At 65.0% G+C, this 20,023-nt stretch overlaps 1 protein-coding gene across 1 annotated transcript in view; it reads left to right on the top strand.

The window, feature by feature from the left end:
* Window positions 1–19,864, top strand: part of LTBP3 (latent transforming growth factor beta binding protein 3) — a 48,816-nt gene extending 28,952 nt beyond the window's left edge. The window contains exons 16-26 of the mRNA XM_090129699.1: window positions 3,035–3,157; window positions 4,734–4,850; window positions 6,047–6,175; window positions 7,675–7,842; window positions 10,057–10,140; window positions 11,524–11,652; window positions 15,011–15,142; window positions 16,101–16,253; window positions 17,437–17,514; window positions 18,746–18,853; window positions 19,692–19,864. Of these exons, the coding sequence (XP_089985825.1) occupies window positions 3,035–3,157; window positions 4,734–4,850; window positions 6,047–6,175; window positions 7,675–7,842; window positions 10,057–10,140; window positions 11,524–11,652; window positions 15,011–15,142; window positions 16,101–16,253; window positions 17,437–17,514; window positions 18,746–18,853; window positions 19,692–19,849 (1,379 nt within the window). The 3' untranslated portion in view covers window positions 19,850–19,864. The remainder of the gene's footprint in view (window positions 1–3,034; window positions 3,158–4,733; window positions 4,851–6,046; window positions 6,176–7,674; window positions 7,843–10,056; window positions 10,141–11,523; window positions 11,653–15,010; window positions 15,143–16,100; window positions 16,254–17,436; window positions 17,515–18,745; window positions 18,854–19,691) is intronic.
* Window positions 19,865–20,023: the final 159 nt, after the last annotated feature.

Below are 20,023 nucleotides of genomic sequence, written 5' to 3'. Positions count from 1 at the left end.
GACCTCCCCCCACCTCACAACCCCCCCAAGGTCCTCCAGACCCCAACCCCCCCCTCCAGGACCCCCCCAGGACCCCAAATCCCCTTTGGACCCCCACGACCCCCCCCCACATCCCAAACCCCCTCAGAACCCCCCAAAATCTTTTTAGGACGCCAACAACCCCCCCGGACCCCCCCCCAGCCCCCCCCCACACCCAGGACCCCCTCAGGACCCCCCCAAGACCCCAAACCCCTCGGAACCCCCATGGACCCCCCCCCTCACCTCTGGACCCCCCCCCAAGGTCCTCCAGACCCCAACCCCCCCCTCCAGGAACCCCCCAGGACCCCCCCAGACTCCAAACCCCCTCAGGACCCCCCCAGGACCCCAAATCCCCTTTAGGACCCCAACGACCCCCCCAGAACCCCCCCAGCCCCCCCCCACACCCCAAACCCCCTCGGGACCCCCATAAACCCTCCCCCCAAGCCCCTCAAGACCCCAAATCCCCCCCCCGGACCCCAAACCCCCTCAGGACCCCCCCAAATTCCCTTTAGGACCCCAACAACCCCCCTGCCCCCCCCCCCCCAGCCCCCCCCACACCCAGGACCCCCTCAGGACCCCAAATCCCCTTTGGACCCCCACGACCCCCCCAGAACCCCCCCAGCCCCCCCCCACACCCGGGACCCTCTCAGGACCCCCATGGACCCCTCCCCCCAAGCTCCTCAAGACCCCAAATCCCCCCCCCGGACCCCAAACCCCCCCAGGACCCTCCCCAAGGTCCTCCAGACCCCAACCCCCCCCTCCAGGACCCCCCCAGGACCCCAAATCCCCTTTAGGACCCCAACGACCCCCCCGGGCCCCCCCCCCCAGCCCCCCCCCACACCCAGGACCCCCTCAGGACCCCCCCAAGACCCCAAACCCCTCGGAACCCCCATGGACCCCCCCCCTCACCTCTGGCCCCCCCCCCCAAGGTCCTCCAGACCCCAACCCCCCCCTCCAGGACCCCCCCAGGACCCCAAATCCCCTTTAGGACCCCAACGACCCCCCCAGAACCCCCCCAGCCCCCCCCACACCCAGGACCCCCTCGGAACCCCCATGGACCCCCCCCCACCTCACAACCTCCCCCCCAAGCTCCTCAAGACCCCAAATCCCCCCCCCGGACCCCAAACCCCCTCAGGACCCCCCCCAAAATCTTTTTAGGACCCCAACGACCCCCCCGGACCCCCCCCCCAGCCCTCCCCCACACCCAGGACCCCCTCAGGACCCCCCCAAGACCCCAAACCCCTCGGAACCCCCATGGACCCCCCCCTCACCTCTGGCCCCCCCCCCAAGGTCCTCCAGACCCCAACCCCCCCTCCAGGACCCCCCCAGGACCCCAAATCCCCTTTAGGACCCCAACGACCCCCCCAGGACCCCCCCAGAACCCCCCCAGATCCCCCCCCACCTCACAACCCCCCCAAGGTCCTCCAGACCCCAACCCCCCCTCCAGGACCCCCCCCAGGACCCCAAACCCCCTTTAGGACCCCCACGACCCCCCCAGGACCCCCCCAGAACCCCCCCGACCCCCATTGACCCCACTAATTGCCCCCAGCCCCAATATCTGCCCCCCAGCCCCACTAATTGCCCCCCAGCCCCACTAATTGCCCCCCAACCCCAATATTTGCCCCCCCCCAGCCCCACTATCCACCCCCCCAGTCCCCATAATTGCCACCCAGCCCCACTATCCGCCCCACAGCCCCCATAATTGCCCCCCCAGCCCCAATATTTGCCCCCCCGCCCCCATTATCCACCCCCCAATCCCAATATCTGCCCCCCCCAACCCCAATATCCACCCCCCCAGCCCCACTATTTGCCCCCCAACCCCACTAATTGCCCCCCAGCCTCAATATTTGCCCCCCAACCCCCCCCAGCCCCACTATTTGCCCCCCCGACCCCACTATCCGCCCCCCAGCCCCAATATTTGCCCCCCAACCCCACTATCCGCCCCCCCAGCCCCACTATTCACCCCCCCAACCCCACTATCCGCCCCCCAGCCCCAATAATTGCCCCCCAACCCCACTATCCACCCCCCCAGCCCCAATATTTGCCCCCCAACCCCACTATCCGCCCCCCCAGCCCCACTAATTGCCCCCCACCCTCAATATTTGGCCCCCAACCCCAATATCTGCCCCCCCAGCCCCAATAATTTCCCCCCCCAACCCCACTATTTGTCCCCCAACCCCACTATCCGCCCCCCCAGCCCCACTAATTGCCCCCCAGCCTCAATATTTGCCCCCCAACCCCCCCCAGCCCCACTATTTGCCCCCCGACCCCACTATCCGCCCCCCAGCCCCACTAATTGCCCCCCAGCCTCAATATTTGGCCCCCAACTCCAATATCTGCCCCCCCAACCCCACTATTTGCCCCCCAATCCCACTATCTGCCCCCCAACCCCACTAATTGACCCCCAGCCCCAATATTTGGCCCCCGACCCCAATATCTGCCCCCCCCAGCCCCAGTAATTGCCCCCTAGCCTCAATATTTGCCCCCCAACCCCACTATCCACCCCCCCAGCCCCACTAATTGCCCCCTAGCCTCAATATTTGCCCCCCAACCCCCCCCAGCCCCACTATTTGCCCCCCAACCCCACTATCTGCCCCCCCAGCCCCAATAATTGCCCCCCAGCCCCAGTATCTGCCCCCCAGCCCCACTAATTGCCCCCCAGCCTCAATATTTGCCCCCCAACCCCCCCCAGCCCCACTATTTGCCCCCTGCCCCCACTATCCGCCCCCCAGCCCCAATAATTGCCCCCCAGCCCCACTATCCACCCCCCCAACCCCACTATTCACCCCCCCAACCCCACTATCTGCCCCCCCAGCCCCACTATTTGCCCCCCGACCCCACTATCCACCCCCCCAGCCCCACTATTCACCCCCCCAACCCCACTGTCTGCCCCCCCAGCCCCACTATTTGCCCCCCGACCCCACTATCCACCCCCCCAGCCCCACTATTCACCCCCCCAACCCCACTATCTGCCCCCCCAGCCCCACTAATTGCCCCCCCCCCCGCCCCCCCCCAGATATTAATGAATGTGAGGAGGGGGCTCCGTGCTCCCCAGGGCTGTGCGTGAACAGTGGGGGCTCCTACAGCTGTCAGTGCCCCCCCGGAACCAGGCATCTCAGCCAGCCCCCCCGCTGCGAAGGTGGGGGGGTTATGGGGTTATGGGGTTATGGGGGGGGCTGCGGGGTCACGGGGGGGTTATGGGGTTGGGGGGGGTTGGGGGGGGTTATGGGGTTGGGGGAGTATGGGGGGGTTATGGGGTTGGGGGGGTTTTGGGGGGTTATGGGGGGGTATGGGATTGGGTGTGGTTATGGGGGGGTTGGGGGGGTTATGGAGGTTATGGGGTTGGGGGGGGTTGTGGGGTTGTGGGGGTGGGGGGGGTTATGGGGGGGGCTGCAGGGTCACGGGGGGGTTATGGGGTTGGGGGGGGTTGGGGGGGTTATGGGGTTGGGGGGGTTTTGGGGGGTTATGGGGGGGTATGGGATTGGGTGTGGTTATGGGGGGGTTGGGGGGGTTATGGAGGTTATGGGGTTGGGGGGGGCTGCGGGGTCATAGGGGGGGTTATGGGGTTGGGGGGGGCTGTGGGGTCACGGGGGGGTTATGGGTTTGGGGGATTATGGAGGTTATGGGGTTGGGGGGGGCTGCGGGGTCACGGGGGGGTTATGGGGTTGGGGGGGTTATGGAGGTTATGGGGTTGGGGGGGCTGCGGGGTCACGGGGGGGTTATGGGGTTGGGGGGGTTATGGAGGTTATGGGGTTGGGGGGGCTGCGGGGTCACGGGGGGGTTATGGGGTTGGGGGGGTTATGGGGTTGGGGGGGTTATGGAGGTTATGGGGTTGGGGGAGTATGGGGGGGTTATGGGGTTGGCGGGGTTTTGGGGTTGTGGGGGTTGGGGGGTCATGGGGGGGTTGGGGGGTTCTGGAGGTTATGGGGTTGTGGGGGGTTGTGGGGTTGGGGGGGTTGGGGGGTCATGGGGGGTTATGGGGGGGTTATGGAGGTTGTGGGGTTGTGGGGGCTGCGGGGCCACGGGGGGGTTATGGGTTTGGGGGGGTTATGGAGGTTATGGGGTTGGGGGGGGTTATGGGGGGTTATGGGGGGGGCTGTGAGGTTGGGGGGGTTGTGGGGTTGTGGGGGTTGGGGGGTCACGGGGGGGTTATGGGGTTGGGGGGGTTATGGAGGTTATGGGGTTGGGGGGGGCTGCAGGGTCACGGGGGGGTTATGGGGTTGGGGGGGTTTTGGGGGGTCATGGGGGGGTATGGGATTGGGTGTGGTTATGGGGGGGTTATGGGGGGGTTATGGAGGTTATGGGGTTGGGGGGGGCTGGGGGGTCATGGGGGGGTTGGGGGGGTTGGGGGGGTTATGGGGGGGTTATGGAGGTTATGGGGTTGGGGGGGGCTGCGGGGTCACGGGGGGGTTATGGGGTTGGGGGGGTTTTGGGGGGTTATGGGGGGGTATGGGATTGGGTGTGGTTATGGGGGGGTTATGGGGGGGTTATGGGGGGGTTATGGAGGTTATGGGGTTGGGGGGGGCTGGGGGGTCACGGGGGGTTATGGGGGGGTTATGGGGGGGTTATGGAGGTTATGGGGTTGGGGGGGGTTATGGGGGGGCTGTGGGGTTGGGGGCAGTAATGGGGGTTTCTATGGGGTCTCTATGGGTCCCTATGGGTCTCTATGGGGTCCCTACAGGTCCCTATAGGATCTCAATGCCCCCCCCCCGCAGACATTGACGAGTGTGCGCTGGGTGCCCTTTGCACGGGGGGCGATTGTGTGAACACGCTGGGCTCCTTCCGCTGCCGCTGCCCCCCCGGCTACGGCGTGCGGCACGGCCGCTGCCACGGTGAGTGCGTGCGTGCCTGGGTGTGCAAAAGCGTGCGAGGGGGGGGGGAGGGGGGCGCTGGGTGTGCGTTGGTGCAAAGGGAGCCGCGGAGGTGGGGCTGGTGGTGACGTGTTTCACACGTGGGTGTGTTGCACGAGGACGTGTTGCATAATGATGTGTCGCACATTGTCTTGCACACTGATGTTGCACGTTGTGTTGCACGATGAGGTGTCACACAGTGGTGTGTTGCACGAGGATGTGTTTCACGTGGGGGTGTTGCACGATGAGGTGTCACACATGGCTCTGTTGCACGAGGACGTGTTGCACAATGATGTCACACATTGCCTTGCACCCTGATGTTGCACGTTGTGTTGCACAATGAGGTGTCACACGTGGGTGTGTTGCACAAGGGCATGTTGCACAATGATATGTCGCACATTGTCTTGCACACTGATGTTGCACGTTGTCTTGCACACTGATGTTGCACATTGTGTTGCACAATGAGGTGTCACACGTGGGTGTGTTTCACAAGGATGTGTGGCACGTTGACCTGTTGCACAACGAGGTGTCACACATGGATGTGTTGCACGATGAGGTGTCACACACCCCCATGTTGCACAATTCTGTGTCACACATCCCAGTGTTGCACAATTCTGTGTCACACACCCCCGTGTTGCACAATTACATGTCACACCCCCCCATGTTGCACAGATGCGTCACACACCCCCATGTTGCACAATTACATCTCACACATCCCCATGTTGCACAATTCCATGTCACACATCCCCATGTTGCACAATTCCATGTCACACAACCCCTCAAGTTGCACAATTCCGCGTCACACATCCCCGTGTCGCACAATTCCGTGTCACACACCCCCATGTTGCACACTGACGTGTCACACAACCCCTCATGTCGCACAATTCCGTGTCACACACCCCCATGTTGCACAATTACATGTCACACACCCCCATATTGCACAATTCCACATCACACATCCCCGTGTTGCACAATTCTGTGTCACACAACCACCCCACGTAACACAATGATGTCACACACCCCCATGTTGCACAATTCCGTGTCACACACCCCCATGTTGCACAATTACTAGTCACACACCCCCATATTGCACAATTCCGTGTCACACATCCCCGTGTCGCACAATTCCGTGCGACGTGTTGCACGACGGCGGCCTCACGCCCCCCCCCTCCTTCCAGACGTGGACGAGTGTGCAGCAGACCCCTCGTTGTGCCCCCCCCCCGGCACGTGCACCAACACCGACGGCTCCTTCCTCTGCCTCTGCCCCCCAAATTACGGGCACAGCCAAGATGGCCGCCGCTGCACCCGTAGGTGGTGGGGGGGCTTGGGGGGGGGGGAGGAGCAGAGGGGGGGGTCGTGGTTGGGGGAGGGGTATGAGGAGGGGGGGGGGGCATGGGGAGGTCGTGGTTGGGGGGGGTACGAGGAGGGGAGGTGGGGGGAGTGATGGGGGGGTCGTGGGGGGGGGTACGAGGAGGGGGGGGTGCATGGGGGGGTCGAGGAGGGGTGGGGGTGGGGGTGGGGGGGGTCGTGGGGGGGGTACGAGGAGGGGGGGGTGGCGTTGGGGGGTGTCGTGGGGGGGGTACGAGGAGGGGGGGGGCATGGGGGGGGTCGAGGAGGGGTGGGGGTGGGGGTGGGGGGGTCGTGGGGGGGGTTGTGGGGGGGGTGGGGGGGCAGGGGGGGTCGTGATTGGGGGGGTTACGAGGAGGGGGGGGTGGGGGTGGGGGGGCATGTGGGGCTCGTGGGGGGGGTACGAGGAGGGGTGGGGGGGGTGTGGGGGCGGGGGGTGTCGTGGTTGGGGGGGGATACGAGGAGGGGTGGGTGTGGGGGTGGGGGCGCATGGGGGGGTCGTGGGGGGTCGTGGTTGGGGGGGTACGAGGAGGGTGGGGGTGGGGTTGGGGGGGGCGTGGGGGGGGTACGAGGAGGGGTGGGGGGGGTGGGGGGGCGGGGGGGGTCGTGGTTGGGGGGGTTATGAGGAGGGGGGGGGCATGGGGGGGTCGTAGGGGGTCGTGGTTGGGGGGGGTACGAGGAGGGTGGGGGTGGGGTTGGGGGGGGCGTGGGGGGGGTACGAGGAGGGGTGGGGGGGGTGGGGGGGCGGGGGGGGTCGTGGTTGGGGGGGGGTACGAGGAGGGGGGGGGCATGGGGGGGTCGTAGGGGGTCGTGGTTGGGGGGGGTACGAGCAGGGGTGGGGCAGTGGGGGTCGTGGGGGGTCGTGGTTGAGGGGGGGTACGAGGAGGAGGGGTGGGGTGAGTGATGGGGGGGTCGTGGGGGGTCGTGGTTGGGGGGGGGTATGAGAAGGGTGGGGGTGGGAGGGGTCGTGGGGGGGTCGTGGGGGGGGTCGTGGGGGGTCCTGATTGGGGGGGTACAAGGAGGGGTAGGGGTGGGGGGGCAGGGGTGGGGGGTCGTGGGGGGTCGTGATTGGGGGGGGTACGAGGAGGGCTGGGGGTGGGGGTGGGGGGAGCATGGGGGGGTCGTGGGGGGTCGTGGTTTGGGGTGGGAGTACGAGGAGGGGTGGGGGTGGGGGGGGTCGTGGTTGATGGGGGGTACGAGGGGGGGGCATGGGGGGGTCGTGTGGGGTCGTGGTTGGGGGGGATACGAGGAGGGGGGGGGCATGGGGGGGGTCGTGGGGGGTCGTGGTTGGGGGGGGGGTACGAGGAGGAGGGGGGGTGATGGGGGGGTTCAGGTTGGGGGCTGTCCCCCCCCCCCCTCGTACCCCCCTTATGGACCCCGGGGGTCTCGGTAAGGGGGGGTTCCCTGTGTGCTGACGTTGTGGGGGGCTTTGTTGTTTTATTTTTGGGGGGGGGGTCAGCACGGGAGCCCCCCGCCCCCCGTAAGCAGTGCTACCTGAGCTTCGAGGACGCCGTGCTGTGCGACTCCGTGCTGGCTGCCAACATCACCAGGGGGGAGTGCTGCTGCTCGCTGGGGGCGGGCTGGGGGGACCACTGCGAGGTCTACCCCTGCCCCATACCCACCTCCGGTCTGTGGGGATGGGGGGGGGGACGGGGGGGGGGGGGATGGGGGGGGGGAAAGGAGTCGAGGGAGGGGTTGGGGAAGGGGCTACGGGGTGGTGGAGGGGAGTTATGGGGGGTTTGGGGGGGATTGGGGGAGGGGGAATGGGGATGGGGGGGGATGGGGGGTCCTGGAGTGGAGTTATGGGGGGTTTGGGGGGGATTGGGGGGGGGAATGGGGATGGGGGGGGATGGGGGGTTCTGGAGTGGAGTTATGGGGGGGTTGGGGGGGATTGCGGGGGGGGAATGGGGATGGGGGGGGATGGGGGGTTCTGGAGTGGAGTTATGGGGGGGTTGGGGGGGATTGGGGGGGGGGAATGGGGATGGGGGGGTTTGGTGTGGAGGTTTGGGGGGTTTGGGGGGGTCTGGGGGGTCCTGGAGTGGAGTTATGGGGGGTTTGGGGGGGATTGCGGGGGGGGAATGGGGATGGGGGGGTTTGGTGTGGAGGTTTGGGGGGGTTGGGGGGGTCTGGGGGGTCCTGGAGTGGAGTTATGGGGGGGGGGACTGGGGATGGGGGGGGATGGGGGGGTTTGGTGTGGAGGTTTGGGGGGTTTGGGGGGGATTGGGGGGGTGTGAAATGGGGATGGGGGGGATGGGGGGGTTTGGTGTGGGGGTTTGGGGGGAATGGGGGGGTCTGGGGGGTTCTGGAGTGGAGTTATGGGGGGTTTGGGGGGGGATTGGGGGGGGAATGGGGATGGGGATGGGGGGGGATGGGGGGTCCTGGAGTGGAGTTATGGGGGGTTTGGGGGGGATTGGGGGGGGGAATGGGGATGGGGGAGGATGGGGGGTCCTGGAGTGGAGTTATGGGGGGTTTGGGGGGATTGGGGGGGGGGGAATGGGGATGGGGGGGTTTGGTGTGGAGGTTTGGGGGGTTTGGGGGGGATTGGGGGGGTGTGAAATGGGGATGGGGGGGGATGGGGGGGTTTGGGGGGTTGTAAAATGGGGCTGGGGGTGTCCTGGGGGGGAGTCTGGGGGGTCAGGGGGGGTTCTGGAGTGGAGTTATGGGGGGTTTGGGGGGGGTTGGGGGGGGGGGGGAATGGGGATGGGGGGGGATGGGGGGTCCTGGAGTGGAGTTATGGGGGGTTTGGGGGGGATGGGGGGGGGGAATGGGGATGGGGGGGACTGGGGGGTCCTGGAGTGGAGTTATGGGGGGGTTGGGTGTGGAGGTTTGGGGGGTTTGGGGGGGATTGGGGGGTGTGAGATGGGGATGGGGGGGTCCTGGGGGGGAGTCTGGGGGGTCAGGGGGGGGTTCTGGAGTGGAGTTATGGGGGGTTTGGGGGGGATTGGGGGGGTCGTTAAATGGGGCTGGGGGTGTCCTGGGGGTCCTGGAGTGGAGGTTTGGGGGGTTTGGGGGGAATGAGGGGGTTGGAAAATGGGGCTGGGGGCTCCTGGGGGTCCTGGAGTGAAGGTTTGGGGGGTTTAGGGGGGGTCTGGGGGGGTTCTGGAGTGGAGTTATGGGGGGGGGTGGGGGGGATTGGGGGGGTCGTTAAATGGGGCTGGGGGTGTCCTGGGGGTCCTGGAGTGGAGGTTTGGGGAGTTTGGGGGGAATGGGGGGGTCTTGGGGGGGGTCTTGGGGGGGTTCTGGGAGGGTCCTGGAGGGGGGTCCTGGGGGGGGGTCTCGGGGGGGGTCCTGGGGGGGTCTAAAGGATCCTGGGGGGTCACGGAGTGGAGTTTTAGGGCTCTTGGAGGGGGGGTCTTAAAATGGGGCTGGGGGATCTTGGATGGATTCGGGGGTCCTGGGGGGGTCATGGGGGGGTTCTGGGGGGGGTCTTGGGGGGGGGCCCTGGGGGGGGGTCTTGGGGGGGGTCCTGAGGGGGGTCTAAAGGATCCTGGGGGGTCGTGGAGTGGAGTTTTAGGGCTCTTGGAGGGGGGGTCTTAAAATGGGGCTGGGGGATCTTGGATGGATTCGGGGGGTCCTGGGGGGGTTCTGGGGGGGTCCTGGGGGGGTGCTGGAGGGGTGCCCTGGGGGGGTCTTGGGGGGGGGTCTTGGGGGGGTCTAGAGGATCCTGGGGGGTCGTGGAGTGGAGTTTTAGGGGTCCTGGAGGAGGGGGTCTTAAAATGGGGCTGGGGGATCTTGGATGGATTTGGGGGGTCCTGGGGGGGTTCTGGGGGGGTCCTGGGGGGGGGGGGTCCCGGGGGGGTCCCGAGGGCTGTGTCTGAACCCCCCCCCTCCCCCCCCCCAGCGGAGTTCCTGGCGCTGTGCCCCGACGGCAGGGGCTTCATCCTGGACGAGGACGCCCACAACTACGGGGTGCCGGCGCACCGCGGTCAGGGGGGGAGCGGCACGGAACCCCAACCCCACAACCCCATAAAGACCCCCACCCCAAACCCCATCACCCCAGAACCCCATAAAGACCCCCACCCCAGAACCCCAGAACCCCAGAGCCCCAGAACCCCATAAAGACTCCCACCCCAAATCCCATAACCCCATAAAGACCCCAACCCCATCACCCCAGAACCCCAGAACCCCATAAAGACTCCCACCCCAAACCCCACAACCCCATAAAGACCTCCACCCCAAACCCTAGAGTGACCCCAGAAACCCCTCACCCCATAAAGACCCCCACCCCAAACCCCAGAACCCCATAAAGACCCCCACCCCAAACCCTATAGTGACCCCAGAAACCCCTCACCCCATAGAGACCCCCACCCCAAAATCCACAACCCCATAAAGACCCCAACCCCAGAACCCCATCACCCCAGAACCCCATAAGGACCCCCACCCCAGAACCCCAGAACCCCAGAGCCCCAGAACCCCATAAAGACTCCCACCCCAAATCCCATAACCCCATAAAGACCCCAACCCCATCACCCCAGAACCCCAGAACCCCATAAAGACTCCCACCCCAAACCCCACAACCCCATAAAGACCCCCACCCCAAACCCTAGAGTGACCCCAGAAACCCCTCACCCCATAAAGACCCCCACCCCAGAACCCCAGCACCCCAGAACCCCATAAAGACCCCCACCCCAGAACCCCAAACCCCAGAACCCCATAAAGACCCCCACCCCAGAACCCCCAGATCCCCATTGCCCCATAAAGCCCCCCACCCCAAACCCCAAACCCCAGAACCCCATAAAGACCCCCACCCCAGAACCCCATCACCCCATAACCCCATAGTGGCCCCATAGCACCCCATAGCACCCCATAACCCCACAGCACCCCATAGCACCCCATAGCCCCATTATTCCCATAGTGACCCCATCCCCCCCCCACCCCATAAACCCCCCCTCACCCCACAACCCCCCCACCCCATAAACCCCCCCACACTCCCAACCCCATAACCCCCCCACCCCATAGTGACCCCATAAACCCATCACCCCATAACCCCATAGTGACCCCATCACCCCATCACCCCCATAACCCCCCCACCCCATAACGCCATAGTGCCCCATAACCCCATAGCACCCCATAACCCCATAGTGACCCCATCACCCCATCACCCCATAACCCCCCCACCCCATAACCCCATAGTGACCCATAACCCCATAGCACCCCATAACCCCATAGTGACCCCATCACCCCATAGCACCCCATAACCCCATTATTCCCATAGTGACCCCATCCCCCCCCCACCCCATAACCCCCCCACCCCATAAACCCCCCCCCACCCCCCACCCCACCGACCCCACACCGTCCGACCCCACAGACATCGACGAGTGCGCGCTGTTTGGGGCCGAGGTCTGCAAGGAGGGGAAGTGCGTCAACACCCAGCCTGGCTACGAGTGCTACTGCAAGCAGGGCTACGACTACGACAGCAACCTGCTGCAGTGCCTGGGTGCGGCGCTATGGGGCGCTGTGGGGCGCTGTGGGGTGCTATGGGGTGTTATGGGGTGTTATGGGGTGTTATAGGGTGCTATGGGGTGTTATAGGGCCCAATGGAGCAGTGCTACTGCAAGCAGGGCTACGACTACGACAGCAACCTGCTGCAGTGCCTGGGTGCGGCGCTATGGGGCGCTGTGGGGCGCTGTGGGGTGCTATGGGGTGTTATGGGGTGTTATGGGGTGTTATAGGGTGCTATGGGGTGTTATAGGGCCCAATGGAGCAGTGCTACTGCAAGCAGGGCTACGACTACGACAGCAACCTGCTGCAGTGCCTGGGTGCGGCGCTATGGGGCGCTGTGGGGCGCTGTGGGGTGCTATGGGGTGTTATGGGGTGTTATGGGGTGTTATAGGGTGCTATGGAGTGTTATAGGGCCCAATGGAGCAGTGCTACTGCAAGCAGGGCTACGACTACGACAGCAACCTGCTGCAGTGCCTGGGTGCGGCGCTATGGGGCGCTGTGGGGCGCTGTGGGGTGCTATGGGGTGTTATGGGGTGTTATGGGGTGTTATAGGGTGCTATGGGGTGTTATAGGGCCCAATGGAGCAGTGCTACTGCAAGCAGGGCTACGACTACGACAGCAACCTGCTGCAGTGCCTGGGTGCGGCGCTATGGGGCGCTATGGGGTGCTATGGGGCGCTATGGGGTGCTATGGGGTGCTATGGGGTGCTATGGGGTGTTATGGGGTGCTATAGGGCGCTATGGGGCCCAATGGAGCAGTGCTACTGCAAGCAGGGCTACGACTACGACAGCAACCTGCTGCAGTGCCTGGGTGCGGCGCTATGGGGCGCTGTGGGGCGCTATGGGGTGCTATAGGGCGCTATGGGGTGTTATAGGACGCTATGGGGTGTTATAGGGCGCTATGGGGCGCTATGGGGTGTTATGGGATGCTATCGGGTGCTATGGGATTGTATGGGGTGCTATGGGGTGTTATAGGGCGCTGTGGGGCGCTATGGGGCGCTATGGGGTGTTATAGGGTGCTATGGGGCGCTATAGGGTGCTATGGGGTCACACTGTGGTTATGGGGTCCTTATGGGCTCTCTTGGCTCTATGAGTCCCTATTGGCTGTATGGCGTCTATGGGGTCCCTATGGGTTCTATCGGATCCCTATGGGGTCTATGGGATCCCTATGAGCTCTATGGGTCCCTATGGGCTCTATGGGATCCCTATGGGGTCTATGGGATCCCCATGGGGTCAATGGGTCCCTGTGGGTTCTGTGGGGTCCCTATGGGTTCTGTGGGATCCCCATGGGTTCTATGGGGTCCCTATGGGTTCTATGGGTCCCTATGGGTTCTAGGGGTCCCTATGGGTTCTATGGGGTCCCCATGGGTTCAGTGGGTCCCTATGAGTTCTATGGGATCCCTATGGGTTCTGTGGGGTCCCTATGGGTTCTATGGGTCCCTATGGGTTTTATGGGATCCGTATGAGTTCTATGGGGTCCCCATGGGGTCTGTAGGGTCCCTATGAGTTCTATGGGGTCCCCATGGGGTCAATGGGTCCCTATGGGTTCTATGGGTCCCTATGGGTTCTTGGGGATCTTTATGGGGTCAATGGGTCCCTATGTGTTCTATGGGGTTCGCATGGGGTCAATGGGTCCCTATGGATTCTATGGGGTCCCCATGGGGTCTATGTGTCCCTATGGGGTCTATGGGATCTGTATGGGCTCTATGGGTCCCTATGGGTTCTGTGGGGTCCCTATGGGTTCTATGGGTCCCTATGGGCTCTATGGGTCCCTATGGGTTCTGTGGGGTCCCTATGGGTTCTGTGGGGTCCCCATGGGGTCAATGGGTTCTATGGGATCCCTATGGGTTCTATCGGTCCCTATGGGTTCTATGGGGTCCCCATGGGTTCTATGGGGTCCCTATGGGGTCCCTATGGGTTCTATGGGGTCCCTATGGGTTCTATGGGTTCTATGGGGTCCCTATGGGTTCTGTGGGATCCCTATGGGTTCTATGGGGTCCCTATGGGTTCTATGGGTTCTATGGGGTCCCCATGGGTTCTATGGGATCACTATGGGTTCTATGGGGTCCCTATGGGTTCTGTGGGATCCCTATGGGTTCTATGGGGTCCCTATGGGCTCTGTGGGGTCCCTATGAGTTCTGTGGGGTCCCCATGGGGTCAATGGGTTCTATGGGATCCCTATGAGCTCTATGGGGTCCCTATGAGCTCTATGGGGTCCCTATGGGTTCTGTGGGGTCCCTATGGGCTCTGTGGGGTCCCTATGAGTTCTGTGGGGTCCCCATGGGGTCAATGGGTTCTATGGGATCCCTATGGGTTCTATGGGATCCCTATGAGCTCTATGGGGTCCCTATGGGTTCTATGGGTCCCTATGGGTTCTATGGGATCCCTATGAGCTCTATGGGATCCCTATGGGTTCTATGGGATCCCTATGAGCTCTATGGGATCCCTATGGGTTCTATGGGTCCCTATGGGTTCTATGGGGTCCCTATGGGTTCTATGGGTCCCTATGGGTTCTATGGGGTCCCCATGGGTTCTATGGGATCCCTATGGGTTCTATGGGGTCCCTATGGGCTCTGTGGGGTCCCTATGAGTTCTGTGGGGTCCCCATGGGGTCAGTGGGTTCTATGTGATCCCTCTGGGTTCTGTGGGGTCCCTATGGGTTCTATGGGTTCTATGGGGTCCCCATGGGTTCTATGGGATCACTATGGGTTCTATGGGGTCCCTATGGGTTCTGTGGGATCCCTATGGGTTCTATGGGGTCCCTATGGGCTCTGTGGGGTCCCTATGAGTTCTGTGGGGTCCCCATGGGGTCAATGGGTTCTATGGGATCCCTATGAGCTCTATGGGGTCCCTATGGGTTCTATGGGTCCCTATGGGTTCTGTGGGGTCCCTATGGGCTCTGTGGGGTCCCTATGAGTTCTGTGGGGTCCCCATGGGGTCAATGGGTTCTATGGGATCCCTATGGGTTCTATGGGATCCCTATGAGCTCTATGGGGTCCCTATAGGTTCTATGGGTCCCTATGGGTTCTATGGGTTCTATGGGATCCCTATGAGCTCTATGGGATCCCTATGGGTTCTATGGGTCCCTATGGGTTCTATGGGATCCCTATGGGTTCTATGGGGTCCCTATGGGTTCTGTGGGGTCCCTATGAGCTCTATGGGGTCCCCGTGGGTTCTATGGGTTCTATGGGATCCCTATGGGTTCTATGGGGTCCCTATGGGCTCTGTGGAATCCCCATGGGGTCAATTGGTCCCTATGGGCTCTGTGGGGTCCCCATGGGGTCAATGGGTCCCTATGGGCTCTGTGGGGTCCCTATGGGGTCTCCATGTGTGTCGTCGTCCCCCCCCCCCCAGACGTGGACGAGTGCCTGGACGAGTCCAACTGCGCGGGGGGGTCGTGTGAAAACACGCGCGGTTCGTTCCGCTGCCTCTGCCCCCCCCCGGCCCGCTACGACCCGCAGCGCCGCCGCTGCCTGCCCCACGCCGGTGAGTCACGTGATCGGGGGAGTGGGGGGCGGCGGTCACGTGATCATCGGGGAGGGGTGTCGTGTGGGGCCTCGGGTGTGTCACGTGAGCCTAGCGTGTGTCACGTGGTCCTCGTGGGAGCCTCGCGTGTCAAGTGGTGCTCGTGTGTGTGTGTGTGTCACGTGATCCTCGTGTCTGTCGCGTGGGCCTCGTGCGTGTCACGTGATCCTCGTGTCTGTCATGTGGTCCTCATGTGTGTCACGTGGTAATCACGGGATCCTCATGTATGTGTCACGTGATCCTCATGCAATGCTTGGGCAACCCTCGTGCAACCAGTAGCCACCCCTTGTGCAACCCTCGTGCATTCAGTACCCGCCTCTCGTGCAACCCTCGTGCAACCCATCGCCAGCCCTCCTGCAACCATCGTGCAACCCTTGTGCAACCCTCGTGTACCCCATAGCCACCTCTTGCACAGTCCTTGTGTAATGCTTGGGCAATCCTCGTGCAACCCCTGTGCAACCCATTGCCACCCCTCGTGCACCCCTCGTGCAACGCATCACCAGCCCTCATGCAACCATCGTGCAACCCTTGTGCAACCCTCGTGCACCCCACACCCACCCCTCGTGCACCCCTCGTGCACCCCACATCCATCCCTCGTGCACCCCTCGTGCACCCCACATCCACCCCTCATGCACCCCTCGTGCACCCCACATCCACCCCTCGTGCACCCCCCATCCACCCCTCGTGCACCCCTCGTGCAACCCACATCCACCCCTCGTGCACCCCTTGTGCAACCCATCGCCACCCCTCGTGCACCCCTCTTGCAACCCACATCCACCCCTCGTGCACCCGTCGTGCAACCCCCCACGCAACCCCAACGCACAGCCCCCCCCCCCCCCACCACGCAGCCACGCAGACTCGTGCAAGGCGCGCACGCTCTTGTGCACACCGATGCGAGTCGCCCCCCCCCCCCCCTCAGAGCCGCCCCCCGACGTGTGCTGGCAGCGGCGGGACGAGGCGGGGATGTGCGGGGCGCCCCTCGGGGGGGCGGCGCTGAGCTTCGAGGAGTGCTGCTGCCGCCAGGGGGCCGGCTGGGGGGCGCGATGCAGGCCGTGCCCACCCCGGGGGGCAGGTAGGGGGCTGGGGGGGGGGGCAGGTATGGGGCTGGGGGGGATATGGGGGGAGGGAGGAGGGGATAGGAGGGGCTTAGGGGGGGATATGGGGGTCCTATGGGGGGATATGGGGGGATATGGGGGGGCTAGGGGGGGATATGGGGTGGGATATGGGGGGATTTGGGGTGCTAGGGGGGGATATGGGGGTCCTATGGGGGGATATGGGGGTCTTATGGGGGGATATGGGGGGTGTGGGGGGGCTAGGGGGGGATATGGGGGTCCTATGGGGGGATATGGGGGGACCTATGGGGGGATATGGGGGGATATGGGGTGGGATATGGGGGGATATGGGGGGGCTGGAGGGGGGAATGGGGGGCAGGTATGGGGCTGGGATGGATATGGGGGGGAGGGAGGAGGGGATAGGGGCGTCTTAGGGGGGGATATGGAGGGATATGAGATGGGATATGGGGGGATATGGGGGGTGTGGGGGGGGACATGGGGGGATATGGGGGTCCTATGGGGGGATATGGGGGGATATGGGGTGGGATATGGGGGGATTTGGGGTGCTAGGGGGGGATATGGGGGTCGTATGGGGAGATATGGGGGGTCCGAGGGGGGATATGGGGGACATGGAGGGGGCTGGGGGGGGATATGGGGGTCCTATGGGGGGATATGGGGGGCTGGGGGAGGATATGTGGTGTATGGAGGGGGCTGGGGGGGATATGAGGGTTCTATGGGGGGATATAGGGGGATAGGGGGGTCCTATGGGGGGATATGGGGGGCTTATGGGGGGATATGGGGGGATATGAGGGGCCTGGGGGGGATATGGGGGTCCTATGGGGGGTGGGTGGACCTATGGGGGGCTCTGGGGGGATATGGGGGGGGATATGGGGGGATATGGGGGGTGTGGGGGGGCTAGGGGGGGATATGGGGGTCCTATGGGGGGATATGGGGTGGGATATGGGGGGATATGGGGAGGATAGGGGGGGTCCTATGGGGGGACTGGGGGGGATATGGGGGTCCTATGGGGGCATATGGGGGTCTTATGGGGGGATCTGGGGGGATATGGGGTGGGATATGGGGGGATATGGGGGTTTTGGGGGGGGATATGGGGGTCCTATGGGGGCTCTGGGGGGGCTGGGGGAGGACAGGGGGTCTCAGGGCTCCGGTTGCCCCCCCCCTGGTTTTCCCCCCCCCCCCCAGGGCTGCAGTGCGCGGCGCAGAGTGAGAGCAACTCCTTCTGGGAGGTGGGCGCCCTCAGCCTGGGGGGGCCGCGCCGAGGTGAGACCCCCCCCCAAATAAACGGGACATCTCCCCCCCCCCCAAATAAACGGGACATCTCCCCCCCCCAAATAAACGGGACATCCCCACTCCCAAATAAACGGGACATCTTCCCCCCCCCCAAATTAGCGGGACATCCCCCCCCCCAAATAAACGGGACATTTCCCCCCCCCCCAAATAAACGGGACATCTCCCCCCCCCAAATAAACGGGACATCCCCCCCCCCCACCACCTTGGGACCCCCCCCAAATACATTGCCCCCCTCCCCCCCCACTCTGGATCCACCCCCCGCTTTCCCATGAGACCCCCCCCCTCCCCCCCCCTATTTTGGGGACCCCCCCCAGTTTGGGACCCCCCCCCTCACTTTGTGCCTCCCCCACCCTTTCCTATGGGACCCCCCCCCCAAAATTATGAGCCCCCTCAATCCCCCCCCCCCCAATTTGGGACTCCTCCCACCCTGTGACCCCCCCTGCTTTTTTGTGCGACCCCCCCCCACCCTGGAACCTCCCCCCACTTTCCCATAAGACCCCTCCCACCCATTTTGGGACCCCCCCCAATTTGGGCCCCCCCCCACCCAAGGACCCCAGACACACAAACCCCCCTCAATTCCGACCCCCCCCCCCCATCAAAGACTCCCCCCCATTTTTGCCCCCCACCCCCAACCCCGGGACCCCCCCCATAATTTCCTCTCCCCCCCCCCCCCCGGTGACCACTGCCCCCCCCCCACGACAAAGGGACCCCCCCCATAATTTCCTCGCCCCCCCCCCCCACGTGACCACTTCCCCCCCCACGACCCTGGGACCCCCCCCATAATTTCCTCTCCCCCCCCCCCCCCAACACTGGGACCCCCCCATAATTTCCTCTCCCCCCCCAGGTGACCACTTTCCTCCCCCCCCACAACCCTGGGACCCCCCCCACAATTTCCTCTCCCCCCTCCCCCCCCCACCCTGGGAACCCCCCAAATTTCCCTCCCCCCCCCAACCCTGGGACCCCCCCCATAATTTCCTCCCCCCCCCCCACGTGACCACTTTCCCCCCCCCCAACCCTGGGACCCCCCCCCCCATAATTTCCTCTCCCCACTCCCCCCCCCCGACCCTGGGACCCCCCCCCCAATTTCCCTCCCCCTCCCCCCACCCCGGCCCCCCCCCCATAATTTCCTCTCCCCCCTCCCCCCCCGACCCTGGGACCCCCCACCCGGGGACCCCCCCCCTAATTTCTCCCCCCCCCCCAGGTGATGAGAGCTCAGAGGAGGACTCAGCTGAGTGCCACTGCCCCGGGGGGGGGCGCTGCCTCCGCTCCTTCCCCGCCCCCCCCGACCCCACCCGCGGTCGCTGCCCCGGTGAGACCCCCCCCCCCCCCAAAAAATGGGACCCCCCCTCAAAATGGGACTGGGGGGGGGGGGGGAGGGGGCGGGTTTGGCCTCAATTCCTATGGGGGAATTTTGGGCTCCCCCATGGCGTGGGGGGGGGGGGGGGGCTGAATTTTTATTGGAGTGTGGGGGGGGGGAGACCCCAAAAATGGAGGAACGGGACCCCCCCCAAAATGGGACCCCCCCTCAAAATGGGACTGGGGGGGGCAGGTTTGGCCTCAATTCCTATGGGGGAGGAACAGAACCCCCCCCCCCCGAATTTTGGGCATGGGGAGGGGAGGGGGGGCTGAATTTTTATTTGGGGGGGGGCGACAGGGACCCCCCACCCCCAATTTTGGGGTCTCCATAACGAGGGGGGGGGTCAGCCTCTATGGGGGGGGAAGAGGGACCCCGCCACCAATTAAAGGGTCCCAATGGAGGGAGGAACGGGACCCCCCCCCAAAATGGGACCCCCCCTCAAAATGGGACTGGGGGGGGGCGGTTTTGGCCTCAATTCTTATGGGGGAGGAACAGAACCCCCCCCCCCCCCCCCGAATTTTGGGCATGGGGGGGGGAGGGGGGCTGAATTTTTATTTGGGGGGGGGCGACAGGGACCCCCCACCCACAATTTTGGGGTCTCCATAACGAGGGGGGGGTCAGTCTCTATGGGGGGGGGGAAGAGGGACCCCGCCACCAATTAAAGGGTCCCAATGGGGGGAGGAACGGAGACCCCCCCCCCCAATTTAGGGGCCCTATGGGGGGAGGGGGGGGAAAGGGACCCCCCCCATTCAATTTGTTTGACCCCTGACCTTTGACCTTTGACCCGCAGATGCCGAATGCCGGGAGCGCCCCCGGAGGACCCCCCCGTGCCGCTGCGTGGGGCCGCGATGCCCGTGTCGGGGGGGGGGAGGGGCGGGGGGTGGGGGACCCCCCCGGGGGCGGTCACGTGGGGGGCGTTGCCCCTCCCCCCCCCAGCGCCGGCGCTGAGCCCCATTAATAAAGGCGGTGGGCGGAGCTGCGGAGGGGGCGGAGTTGCTTTGGGGGCGGGGTTTCGGCGACGGGCGGGGCTTCGGATGGGGGCGGGGCTACGGACTGCGAGGGAAGCGTGTGGGCGTGGCTTTGGCGGTGGGCGGGGCTCCGGGTGGGGCGGGGCTACGGTAG

Source organism: Phasianus colchicus, chromosome 37 (genome assembly GCF_987193195.1).
Source record: "Phasianus colchicus chromosome 37, bPhaCol1.hap1.1, whole genome shotgun sequence".
Lineage (NCBI taxonomy): Eukaryota > Metazoa > Chordata > Aves > Galliformes > Phasianidae > Phasianus > Phasianus colchicus.
Note: the sequence above shows the minus strand (reverse complement) of the source record. Positions and strands in the feature narration are given on the sequence as shown.